The following is a 13,511-nucleotide window of genomic DNA, read 5'->3' on the forward strand; positions in this document are numbered from 1 at the left end:
TTTCTCGTGCTGTAACTGTGGACTTCGTTAAAAGACTTGATCCGCTTGCATATATAGGGTGGTAACAGTCCATTTTTTAATTTAAACAGAAACACGTGAACGGCAAACACAATCATTTTCTGGATAGGTAACATACTTAAATTCGTGGACATTGTTACGATGGGAGTATACCTGTTGCATCGCAATATGCACCTCATTGCTCGATTTTGCACAATCTGGATCTGATCTATCTTAAAACCAGGTAGACCGTACAAAAGAGCTAGATATATGCCCTTTTGTGCATACTTGTTTCATTTATTTTTTAGAATATATTCCAAATTGCAATAGGTATTGAGTTGATCAGCATTAGTGAAATTTGTGCTGAGAGAACGTAAACAGATCTTGGACAACCAAAAACTTGACTTTTTTGGCTACTTAAGGCCAATGTACAGAAATTTGAAACAAAAAAAAATTGAATTTTGATGCTATGTAAACAAACCCAATTTTTATTGACAACATGAGTTGGTACGTTTACAATTAATACGATAAACCAATAACGTTAGTGGAAATTTATTTTTTTTTTAATTTATTTTTTTTTGGAAACCCCTGAAACAAATTGAAGGCTGACTGGAGCATGAACAGACCTTCAAAACAAGGTGTTATTCGACCACCCATTCCATTAGGAAAAATAAAGGAAAGTGCCGTAAAACTGTTACTTTGACATTTTAAGCCGTCATTATTATGTGAAAAGATGGACAATTTGATCTTATTTAAGCGTTCCAAATTTATAATTAAATTGATCTTGTTTTATAATTAAATTGATCTTTATTTTAAAAATCGCTGAAATAGGTCAACTATAACTTTTTCTTGCGCGTTTTATGAAACAATCTAGACATATACAGGGTGCGCCAAAAAAAGTTATGATAGACAACTTGCTATTTTTATGCACGAGGTTAAAGAGCATTTAAACTTACCTAGTTTCGCAGAGTTTTACTTTTCAACTCCTAGCGGTTTTTCATAAGAGCAAAACAAAATAAATTTGATGAACGAAAATTAAATTAAAGGTGATACTTGTTAAAGTTAAATGTGTTAGATATACAGAGTGATTCCAAAGTTGGTGCTTTCCTTTCACTTGCGAATAGGGCTTCAAAAAATAAGGTTTTTTTTTTCTTTGACGCTTTTTCGAAATATGAACAATAACGAAAATACAGGGTGTCAAAGTTTTACTGAAAAAATAAAAATTTAATGATTTTGGCCAAACCACTTGAAGTAATTAGACAACATTTTGTAGGTGTCAGTAGCTACGTGGAAAGGAAGTTTTCCAAGAAACAACAATTTTCTTTCAACACCAGTGGCGCGCGTATAATTTTTTTAAACACATTTTCGAAAAAAAATATTACCCTACTGGTTTTTTTTTCAACATAAAATTTATTATTGAATTCCTTGTTCAATTCTAAAAATAAAACCCCTTTTATTATTTTTTGCTGCGACGCACCGCTTTCGAGTAAAAAAATAAAAACCGTCTTAATGCGTGCCTAAAATTAAATGCTGTTTTAATTTAAAATGTCAAATTATTAAAATTTAGTTCAAAGGCGGCTGAAATCTTTTGTTTTTGTTTATGTCTGTTGATAAGGAATAACCTGTAGTTAGTTAAAATTAAATTTAAGTTATTTTTTATTTTGTTTTTTTTTCAGTAAAACTTTGACACTCTGTATCTTCGTTATTGTTCATATTTCGAAAAAGCGTCAAAGGAAAAAAAAACTTATTTTTTGAAGCCCTATTCGTAGGTGAAAGGAAAGCCCCATCTTTGGAATCACTCTGTAGATTAAAGGTAGTGTTAAAATCAAAGGTATATGTGTCAATATTGTCATAAGTTGAAAAAAAAATGCCACACTTAACGGAAACTCATTGAATTGAAATACTAATGATACTAGGATACGGAGATAGAAAGAGGTCTCAGGAAGAAGTGGTTTATTTATTTAGAGAAAAATATTTTGATTTGCCACCATTAAGCCAAAGTACCGTAAGTAAAAATGAAAAACGCTTTAGAGAAAATGGGCATGTAAGCCCTGTAGCTACTAAGAGGCGTTCAGCGTTGAACAACGTCACTAAACTGGATATCTTACTATCAGTCCAAGATAATCCGACGACCGGTTCAAGAAATATAGCAGCAGAAAACGAAATGTCGCAAAAATCGGTACTAAGGGTCCTTAAAGAACATTGGTATCACCCCTACAAAATACATCAACTCCAGGAATTAACAGAAGGTGATCCCGACAGAAGGCTCTACAGTTTTGTGAGAAAATGCAAGAATTACTCGATACCAACGGATTAGACTCCAACAATATTTTTACTGATGAGGCAACTTTTACTTTAACAGGACATGTTAATAAACAAAATTGCCATTATTGGGCAAATCAAAATCCTCATTGGATGAGGGAATGCCATACACAATGGCCACAAAAGATCAATGTCTGGGCAGGAATTATTAAAAACAGGATAAACAGGAAAATTTAACTGGAGAGCAATATTTATATTTTATTAAGCAGGAACTTATCCCACAATGAGCAGCTTTATTTCCCAACGGTCTAAACCCAAATATGCCTAATGCAAATATCTGGCTACAACAAGATGGAGCTCCTCCTCACTTTGCAAGGGCTGTTCGAAATTATTTTGCCAGAACATTTCCAAACAGGTGGATTGGAAGAAAAGGGCTGATAGAATGGCCACCGAGATTCTGATTTCAGTGATGATTGATAACTTATGATTTGTTTCATAAATAACAAAATAATTCAATAAAAACTAATTTTACCTTAGTTGGCTTTCAGTTATGAAACGTTTTATGAAGATTACTTTCTAGTACTTGTCACACGTAACTGGCCTGAATATATTTAGTCACAAGTCACAATGAGGAAAAACGAGGCAATATTATTTTAAGCTTCATCACAAATTTGATACTAAGTTAATAATATGAGAGCAAGCCAACTGCAATCAGTAAGCCAACCGCTCCACATAACATTATTTAGTTAAAACTTAACCAAAACATAACACAATTTGGTGTTTTTCAAAATCCAATATTATATTATTTAAACTTGCACTTAACATTATAAAAAAACGAAATTTGGCAAACAATAAAGTTCCTAAAATGATGATCTTTCTCTTAGAAAAATAAATGAGCGGTTTAAGTTAGAGATAATAAAAACAAATCTCTTCTTCTGATTAACCTAAATAGTTCAGTAATGCTTGTATAATAATAACATTTTGTGCGGCGGTTTCTTTTTTAGATACATTTTTAATAATCGTCCGAATTATCGTGTTTGATAAGTACTGTCAAATAATGACATTTCATAAAACGTTTCATTAACTCAAAGCCAACTAAAGTAAAATTAGTTTTTATTGAATTATTTTGTTATTTATGAAGCAAATCATAAGTTATTATACATCACTAATATCAGAATAAAACGTACTATTTGGTGGGCTAAAAATCCAATATGGCCCATAAGAAAAAAGAAAGTTGATGACGTGACCACGTGTGATAATATTAGATATGTGTGATATATAGATAAGAATATATCAATATATAAACAGAGTGACTAAAAGTGCTCGCATTTTGTGCTTGTAGTTGTAATATTGATAAGGTAAGTTTTAGTGAGATAAAAAGAGAGATATGGATGTGCAAATGATGCCTTGTCCCTAATAGTGGCTTCCTTACGTTGACATCTGCGCATGCGTTTTTCAATTTTAATAAAGCGAGCCACTAATAGGGATTGTGCCTGCCTTAAATTAAGACTTGGTCATGCTTGGCTTTAAAGAGTCCTTTATTGTACTTCGGTTAGTTCCGTATCATATTCGGCGATTTTTGTTTCAATTTTCAGGTTAGAATTTAAAATAAGGCAAACGGTGCAACACGTATTAGCGACTGCGACCGCCGCAGTCGGTAGTGCAATAATAATAATTTTAAAAAAAATTGTTCTATCGCCTCTGCCGTGGATGGTAGAGTAGAGAGAAAAATGGGTCTAATTTAAGATTTTTTTTTTGTGATTATATTATATGTAGTGTCAGGTTTTTTTCTCCATAATGAGCTTTCTTCCCCCCTTTAAACCACTTTTTAAATTCACAAAGTCTTTATAATATGAGTCTCACTGCCTCTCCCTTTGTGGAGACGACTGCGTGTCATTCCCTTCCTTTTGTACTTGTACAACTCCACTGAAAGACCTCTATTTCAATTTAGTGAGCCACCACTCTTAATTTATTGACATTGCTTTATTATTGTTTATAGGTTAACTTATTATATGGTCATTGCAGAAAAAGATGTTTATAAAGAAAACTAATCCAATTTTGCTGACGGTGTTTGGATGCATCAATTGTGCAATGTCTCTTGGTAAGTGCTCACGTATATGTATATTATAATGCACAATTACAATAAATGTTCCAATTTCAGCAGATACGTGTTCTTCACTATTGGAGGTCGTTCATGAAAACAGCTCCCTGTCATTTGCAGAGACGGTTTTTAACACATCCAGGTAAATAACATAACATACAGTATATTATTAAATTTTGTCTTCCTGACGTTTCGTCCACATCTGCGGCGGACATTATCAAAGGCGATGACGTAAAGGTCGAAGTGCTCTTCCGTACCTCTCGACGGTGACTGGCTCGACTGCTGTAGTGCTGTAGCGTCGGTCGTATTTATAGCTTTGGGGTGCGCATAACGGCTACGTATCGGCACGCACGATGTCTGGCGCAAGGTTCGTTTCCACTCCGGACTCCAGTGGGCGGACATAACGGAGCGCCGACCATCGCTCTGACCATAGCATCGTACCCTAGAATCGTTCACAAAAAATAATAAACGCATAGTTTTAAACGTATATGGTCATAACGGAGCGCCAAGTCGCGCTCCGCGCATAGGTCGAAGCCAAGGCCTGGCACCATCGAACCGAGCTTAGTATTTTTAGACCTTCGACCAAGGGACATGCTCATTAACAAGGTGATCTCTTCCTTTCTGTTGATGATGTTCTCGTGCTTACAGATCTCAATGGCTTCTCTGGTTAATCTAGGATAGTAACATTGTGATCGATCCAAAACCTCCACCTTTTCAAAATGAATATCGTGTCCTCTGGAAAGTGCATGTTTTGCCACTGCTGATTTCTCGGTCTGTCCTAGTCTACAACTTCTCTTGTGCTCTGCTATTCTCGTGTTAACACTACGTTTAGTCGTTCCAATATATGCGGATCCATAGCTGCACGGGATCCTGTAAACTGCAGAAGCCGATAAAGGATCCTGTTTATCCTTGGCCGATCTTTGTGCTTTGTGCTTTTCTCACCTTGTTGTGTTATGATAATGTTATCTATAGCAAATGAAAAAAAATGAAAAAATAACTGACGCGTATACTTCACTGACAGAATATAAAACCTGACTGAAGTAGGTCACGATAATGATAGGTATAAGTGTTTACGTTTAGAAGCGCCTATCTGAATTTTATTTTCGTCAATATCAGTAGGTACGTTTAGACCCTTACAGCTTATTTTAGGGCAGGAAAACCCGACTGATGACTTGCAAACTTTTTACTTAAATACGGTAACTTATGGCACTGCGAGTGCCTCCTTTCTGGCTACACGTTGTCCGCAACAGTTGTCAATCGAACATCAACATTCTCATCCTCGAACTTCCAACATAATTGATTAGAATCAGATCAGAATAAAGATTTCTATATGGATGATTTGCTTACAGGTGCTGATTCTTTACCTGAAGTTGTTCAGTTAAGCAGTGGAATATTATCAATTTTAAAAAAGGGATGTTTTGATTTTTGCAAATGGAAATCCAATAGTACTGAAGCGTTAAAACAACTTGACCCCATCAGAATCTTCTCAAGTTCCTAATTTTTTTTTGCTCGTCTGAAGTCAGTAAAACACTTGGCATGCTATGGTCCTGTCAATCAGACACTTTTTACTTTTCAATATCTTTGAAATTTAGTTAAACCCGTTACTGAAAGAGTAATTCTATCAGAAATTTCAAAAATGTATTATCCTTTAGGATTAATCAATCAGTCCTGTCATTATAAAGGCTAAGATAATTCTTCAAATTCTATGGTCATTGAAGTTAACCTGGAACCAGCCTGTCCCTCCTGACCTAAACAATGGACAGTTTTTGCCTCTCAATTACCAGCATTAAAGGATTTGTCCATTGCTAGGTGGGTATCTAGCAAACGCACTGCTTCTATGCAATTACACAGGTTCTGTGATGCTTCGAATGTTGCGAGTTTTAAGCTCCGATGGATCTGCTAGTTCAAAATTATTAATATTTAAAAAACACGTTGCGCCACTAAAATCCTTAAGTATACCCCGCTTAGAACCTTGCGCTGCTGTTCTGCTGGCAAACTTACTTCACAAAATTAACACAGCCATGGATATGAATTTTATCGATACATGGGTCAGACTAACAGTTGCCCTAGCTTGGTTAAAATCACCTCCAAGTAAGTATTCGTAGCTAATCGAGTAGCTACTATTTAGTATCTTACTTCAAATTGTTCTTGCAGATACTTACCTAGCAAGGACAATCCTGCAGATATCCTTTCCCGAGGCTTATCTCCTAATGAATTAGTTCTTTCAAAACTATGGTTTTGTGGTCCTGAATGGCTCGAAACCTCTGAAGAAACGTGGCCTATTGACATTACCTCACAAAGTCCTTTTCCAGTTGAGCAGCTTCCGAGGATAAAACGTAAAACCAGTAAAGTTTTTGTTGAAGTAGACTATAACGACTCGTTTCCTTTTAATCGTCTTTCGTCTTTTGTACGGCTCGTGCGTACTACAGCTTACTGTTAGTAGTACTATGTAGATTTATTCGACTAGGATAACCACTCCATCTTAAATCTCAAAGATCCACCGGTCATTTGACAATTCAAGAGCTTCGCCAAGCTAAACTGGTCTTAGTAAAACTTGCCCAAAGACAAACTTTTCCATCTGAAAAGCACGATTTAATAGCAAGGGGTGTGGTTTCCAAAAAGAGTAGTCTTCTTAGCTTGGTTTCCTTTCTTGATGATGAACTTATTCGAGTTGGAGGCAGGTTACAAAATTCAATTAAGGGCACAATCCGAGTAAAAGATATAGTCATTCCTCGTGGAAACTATAACCGTCACTGTCACATCCACGTGGTCTTCTCCTAGGTTTTTACCCTTTCCGCCTCTTGGAAGTGCACCGCACAAGACCATTCCCTGTAGACTTTTAGGAATCGACGTTTCCACTTAGAGATTCCACTATCTCCACTCGACGGAGTGCGAAATTCGGTCGTCAACTTCAAATTTCCCTGAACAGCGTTTCAATAAACGTAGTTTCTTAGTGGCAAAAAATGGCACCCACGAAACTGACGTGCGGTACGTTCCAAGTTGAAAATCGAACTGCATTGAGATCTTTAAGCACGAGAACATCATCAACAGAAAGGAAGAGATCACCTTGTTGGATCCGGAGTGGAAACAAACCTTGCGCCAGACATCGGGCTCGCCGATGCGTAGCCGTTATGCGCATGTGCAGCCCCCCACTGGTATAAATACCACCGACGCTCCAGTAGTCGAGCCAGTCATTGTCGAGAGGTACGGAAGAGCACTTCGACCGTAAATTAACTAATATTTACAAAATCAAAATTAAATTTACAGTTAAAATCTAAGTTGTTCCAATAGGGTGCAGGAGGGATAGGAAAATTGGGAATGTCTCGTTTGTCTTCTTAGACAAAGAGGGTCATTTATAGTTGTTAGGGTTGTTTTTCTATTTAGTTTGAATTTGTAGTTGTCATTTGTGTGCGTTCATAAAGGAGTTCGTTGGATGGATTATGTAAAGGGTTAAAGGGTTATGGCGTGCAGGCAGAGTTGTGTAGCAAATGAAATCTATATTAGATTCAGGTCTTAATTTCGCTATTATTAAAAAGTCCAGGTAGGTGAGGAACATTTGTTATTTACTTTATTGTGATTAGCAAACTACTCTAATGATAACCTTGATAACTTAGATTAAACTATCTAGGGGACAACCACAATGTCATCTATAGCGAATGCAAAAAAAAATTTAAAAAAAAACTGACGTATACTTCACTGGCAGAATATAAAGACTGAAGTAGGTCACGATTATGATAGATTATATAAGTAACTATTTTTTATCTTAAACAGTGGTCAAATCCAGTGGTGCTCCAGCGACAACATGGTCTATGAAGATGGCGAATACTGGCTAGAATTTGACCTAAAAGAAGTTCACATTATCACAGCCTTCGAGATTCACACGGTGCATAAAAATAACAAGTCAGAGTTTCCAAAACCCCTCATTTTCAGCCTTAACTACACCAGGTTCAAGAAAAAAGTTTCCTCTATTTCAATAGGCCGTAATCAAAAATGTTTTTAGGCCTGTACTAAGAGATTGGATTAACAAATGGAATGTGCTAATGACATTAACAGGAGACAAATACAGCCTAAAACATTCCATTTGGGCTAATCAGATTCGCGTTGTACCTATTTTGGACACACCCATTTGCCTAACAGTTCAGTGGTACGGTTGCCTTTGGTCAGAAGGATTGATCAGCTATACGATGCCTCCAAACGACATAGGTGAGAAAGACTACTACGATGGAGAATTAGAAAATGACCTCTTGAAAAATGGTAATGTTATTATTTCCTAGTATAAGAAGTAAGAAAAAACAAAAATTGAATATGTGCCTGTAAATTCGTTGTGTGTTGAGTTGGTGAATGATGAATGGAGTAATGAAGGGCTAGTCATAATATGGCCTGTCAGAGGATTGAACGTAATCGAATATAAAGTTTTAATTGTTGAGAACCTGCGTGATCATAAAAATCTGACATTCACAGTCAAGGATATTGGTAGGAAACAAATTGAAAAAAAAGAAGTATGAATTAGAGGAAAATCGTAGAAAAATGTCTGTGAATACGACTGAAAGGAGTTGAATAAAAAAAAGTGTGACTTGGATTATGATTGAAAAAGTATTCAAAAGTATTGCACGAAGCAAGTATGCAGTACGGTAAAAATGAATGACAAAGGGATAAATGAGTGGTTGGATGGGAATTGCAAGAACTAGGAAAGAAGGGTAGAAGAACTACTTGTGCGTAATAGTTAGTTATTATTCACTCGAAGGTGGCTGAATAAAGAGTTACACGGATTTTGTTTTAAAGGTTTGGGACAACTGGTTGACGGACTGAATCGCACTAGTGAAGGCGAAGACAGAGTTAAGAGATGGGTTGGCTGGCACGACTCTACCAAAATGAACTCAGTTGAACTTGTCTTTGAATTCGACGATGTGCGAATTTTTGACTCGGTTCAATTGGCCGTTGAGAATAACCCTTATAAGGAAGTGGAAGTGTTTAAAATCGCAGAAGTGACGTTTAGTACGGAGGGCCAAAATTATTCGTACCCTCCAATTTGTTATCATCATTTTCTGAATGACCACACAACGGGTGCCCAAACCATCACTCTTGACCTTAATAGTCATAAAGGAAAGTTTGCCAAATTGAACTTGTACTTCAAAAGCAAATGGATATACCTTAGCGAAGTTAAGTTCAAAAATCATACAAATACATTTCTTGCTCTTCTTCTCTTTCACGGTACCTGTGTCAGTTTCGTTTTGGTGATTTTGGCAGTTTTGCTGGTATTGTTAACCATAGCGGTTATTTGTAGAAATGGTTTGAAAAACCTCATTGCTGCGCTTTTACTGAAAAAAAAATCGGAGCTGAGAGATGAACATTATAATGATGATGGTTATTTAAGACCCAAGGAAGATCAAGATACGTTAGATCCGATGTACGAAACCTTGGAGGAGTGCAATGTAAAACAAAAGCACGAAGCATGTTACAACGAGTTACGTCAGTTAGTTATTGACAAACTGACCCAAAACGGGTAATATATTGTTACGGTCTGGGCCTACTATGCTCGATACTTCTGAACGAGCGCGCAAAGCAAATCGCGAAGCGTTTCGCGGTCATTCTAGAACGTGGTTTGCGAATATAAAAGACGCGGTGTCGACCGCGGGAGTAGTAGTGAATTTGGGAACGCGGTAAAGTTTAAATAAAGGAATATGTCATGTCATTTTCCTGAAAAGTGCTTCCTAAGGAAAATACAGTCCTTCAAATTTCTGTTTAAAAAATCGTTTTTTTTGTCATAACGGTCAGACCGTTGGAGCAATATTGATCAAATTTGGAAATTAATTTTTGTCCATTAGTCTAAGTTACTTGTTTATTATTTGTTGTTATCAACAAAAATTTAATTTGTAATTACGACTATAACTAAGTTTTAGTTTACCTATTTTATGTATAATATTTATTTTTATTTTTATATATGTAAAGTACAAATTTTGTTTAGTTAGAATAGGAAGATTTTTTTTATCATGCAGAACAAATAATTAATTTGAAACATTGAAAATAAACTCATTTAGTTTTTTATTTTATTGGTTTTATTTAGCTAATAAATGGACTCGATCAAAAAAAATTAAGTCAGCTTAAATACTATTACTGAACAAATATTTTAAGGTAAGATAATTTTATTCCAATCTACTCATATTAAGCGATTTAGTTTTATTATTTATTATCACACTAAAATTATCTTATAATCTATGACGTGCATGCAGCGTTATCTGCCGTTGACTACAGTACATTGTCATACAATGCACATCGTGTATTCGCACACAAAAATGCCCAGTAATTTGTGATATGATGATATAAAACAGTTCAAAAGAAGTCCAATAGTATAATCTTGTTTCTATTATTAATACACGGGGCGTAAAAGTAACCTAAAACTTCAATAATAATCAAAAAGAAAAATTTATTATTGTAGTAAAATAGCTATTTATGTAACCAGTTACGAAAAGATCGATTTTGTGTAACGAATGAATGAGTTACACAATAAGACATTTTCGAAACGTGTTGCATACATGATTTTTTCTAATTTTGACCAAAAAGCGGTAAAAACCATCTTTTAAAGTGATTTAACACAAATATTCACTTTCATAGCACCTTGTATAAACAGTGACAACGACATGTTATGATGGATGTCGCCCATATGTTTTTACGGAAATGCATAAAAACAGGGAGTGATGAACTGAACTAGTTACATAAAGTAAAACGTTTTGTCACTCTAATCAGTTTTGAAAAGTGTCACTTTATATGCCAAAATTAGAAAAAGATTATTATTATTTAATTATCGCACTAAAAGAAAAAGTCTTTGTGTGTCACATGTTTTCGTTAGAAATTTGTCATGTCACAGTAAATATCAGTTTTTTAATCAATTGTGTCATTTGACTCATTTATTTTATAAAGGAACTAGTTTATTGTCTTTTTGGGAGGAATTTAGATTTTGATTCTCTTATATCTTAGAGTTTAAATCTGTGAACATTAGAGGCAGATTAGAGAGAGAGAGATTAACATGTTTTTTAGTTTTGGGTTTAAATTACATGAGAAATATTTATAACCGAATTTTTTTTTACTCACACATTTGGATAGCCTGGAATTTACCTAGTAGAAGAACATCCGACCATTTACGATCATTGATCAGATTGCTATGCAAAGATTGGTTATCATACTGGAATTTTTCCGCACAGGAGAGCTGGTTTTTAGTTAGAGGTTTTATTTGTTTGTCTGCTCTGTATACATTTTCATCAGATAACATTTTGTCTCTAAACATTCTGGATTTTTATTTATTTGTTATACAGGGTGTCCGCCGGGAAGGTATACTACTTTATTTGTTTATAATTTTTGATTAAATGAAAGAGAATGGATCTTATATTGATAAATGTTTTATTTAATGTCGGCAATTATGTATGGAATACAATATCAGATAAATGTCCGCCTCTGTTAGCCTCACAAATGCGAGCCCTTTTGAGCACATTTTTCATTACATTCTCACACATTTCACGCGGTATTTCATTAATTTCATCACGAATATTTTGCTTGAGTTGCTCAAGCGTTTCTGGTTTGTTTGCATATGCCTTGCTTTTTAGATATCCCCACAAAAAGAAGTCCGGAGCAGTTAAATCAGGCGACCGTGGAGGCCAATCAACATCACCATTTTTTGAAATAACTTGTTGTGGAAAGAGGTCTCGCAGTAATTCCATTGTAATCCTGGTTGTATGCGATGTGGCACCGTCTTGTTGATACCACATGTTAATCAAGCCCAAATCATGCAGTTGTGGCGTTAAAAAGTTTTCAATCATATCACGATATCACTCCCCATTCACAGTTACCGTTACGCCGTTTTGATTTTCTAAGAAGTAAGGTCCATGATTCCTCCTGACCAAATTGCACACCAGACTGTCACTTTTAATGGATGTAAAGGTGACTGATGAATAATTTGAGGGTTTTGCATTGCCCAGAACCGACTATTCTGTTTGTTCACATATCCATTTAAATGAAAATGTGCCTCGTCACTCATTATGATTTTTTCATGAAAATCGGGGTTGTCATGGGCGAGCTGTAACATCCTATTGGCATATGTACGGTGGCGTAAATGGTCTTGTGGAAGAAGCTCTTGTGTCAACTGAATCTTAAATGGAAACAAATGCAAATCCTTGTGCAAAATTGTGGCCAAACTTGTTCTTTGAAGACCAAGCTCCTGAGCACGGCGTCGAATTGAGGTTGATGGATTGTTTTGAACACTTTCTTGAGCAGCAGTAATGTTTTCAGCCGATCTTGCAGTACGTTGTGGCCTATGCTTGGGCCTATCACTTACAGACCCTCTTTCTTCGAAATCATTCACTACACGAGTAATAGTGCGTTTTGTTGGCACGTTGTTTCTCCCCGTCACAGTAATCGATGATTGATTTTGATAAAATGTTTTAACGATTAAAACACGTTGGTTTATCGAATATTTTTCCATAATAAATTTGCCACGTGTGTACTTCACGACTGCCAAATAGGAACTGTCAAGACTAACATTTACCACAATGGCGGCAAAACAAAGTAGTATACCTTCCCGGCGGACACCCTGTATTATAATTAAAGTAGAACTGGGCAAATAAATGGTAAATGCCTCGCCAAATGACAAAATTGATGATTGCAGCAGCAATATTCAAGCTGGTTTTTTAAGTTTTGTTTTGACTGTGACATTTTGAAGCTGAACTGTCATATTCAAATTCCATTCAGATTAAGTAAGCTTTTAACAACGTTGTTGTTTAACAATCGGTCATAAGGCACACATTCTTCTTAGTCTTAAAATCAATAATCCTGAAAACTTTTTCGCATTTATTTGATTATAGGTATATATCTGCATAAAAAACAAACCTTCATCCTGTATCATATATTTTGGAAAAAAGTTTTGATCAAAAAACCTTCTGAATGCAATTAGACACCCTAAGAACGTAGATTTTGTCCTTAATCCGATGATCGGTTTTAATACAATTTTTACAGGTTTGCCGAACCATCAATATTGACCAGAGGTGTAGTCACTCGCGTTTTTTCTTTGCTGAAACCACTAACATTTTAACAAATTTCAACTGTTACGCCACTGATATGTTAAAAAGCCGAAGTAATTAGTATGGAAACGTTCGGCAACTCA

General features: G+C 35.5%; 1 protein-coding gene and 1 long non-coding RNA gene across 7 annotated transcripts; one reads left to right on the forward strand and one right to left on the reverse strand.

The window, feature by feature from the left end:
- Nucleotides 1-3,598: 3,598 nt before the first annotated feature.
- On the forward strand, nt 3,599-10,405 carry LOC145733079 (discoidin domain-containing receptor tyrosine kinase B-like). Of its 6 annotated transcripts, none has more exons than XM_081985840.1 (6): nt 3,599-3,617; nt 4,259-4,360; nt 4,421-4,502; nt 8,132-8,305; nt 8,361-8,614; nt 9,143-10,405. In XM_081985840.1, the coding sequence occupies exons 2-6, from the start codon at nt 4,291-4,293 to the stop codon at nt 9,865-9,867; spliced, it is 1,305 nt and encodes a 434-aa protein (XP_081841966.1). In that variant the 5' UTR covers nt 3,599-3,617; nt 4,259-4,290; the 3' UTR covers nt 9,868-10,405. The 6 variants fall into 6 exon arrangements, with proteins under 6 accessions (XP_081841966.1, XP_081842125.1, XP_081842039.1 ...); XM_081986131.1 differs by lacking the exon at nt 3,599-3,617 and adding an exon at nt 7,989-8,078 and having other exon boundaries at nt 4,168-4,360; XM_081985999.1 differs by lacking the exon at nt 3,599-3,617 and having other exon boundaries at nt 4,163-4,360; nt 8,361-8,563.
- Nucleotides 10,406-11,739: 1,334 nt separating this feature from the next.
- On the reverse strand, nt 11,740-13,370 carry LOC145733408 (uncharacterized). The gene is made up of 2 exons (XR_014179211.1): nt 11,857-13,370; nt 11,740-11,817 (listed from the first exon to the last, which is right to left on the reverse strand). It is a non-coding gene; the product is annotated as an uncharacterized LOC145733408 (long non-coding RNA).
- Between the last annotated feature and the right edge of the window lie 141 nt (nt 13,371-13,511).

The sequence above is a fragment of the Ips typographus genome, linkage group LG1 (genome assembly GCF_016097725.1).
Source record: "Ips typographus isolate SLU linkage group LG1, UJ_Ityp_2.0, whole genome shotgun sequence".
In the NCBI taxonomy this organism is placed as follows: domain Eukaryota; kingdom Metazoa; phylum Arthropoda; class Insecta; order Coleoptera; family Curculionidae; genus Ips; species Ips typographus.

Bases quoted from the DNA above. Each gene is read 5' to 3' on its own strand.
- LOC145733079 (XM_081985840.1), top strand. From the start codon at position 4,291: ATGTTTATAAAGAAAACTAATCCAATTTTGCTGACGGTGTTTGGATGC. The intron at 4,503-8,131 runs GTAAATAACATA...TATCTTAAACAG, and splicing joins ACGGTTTTTAACACATCCAG to TGGTCAAATCCAGTGGTGCT. The intron at 8,615-9,142 runs GTAATGTTATTA...TTTGTTTTAAAG, and splicing joins AAATGACCTCTTGAAAAATG to GTTTGGGACAACTGGTTGAC.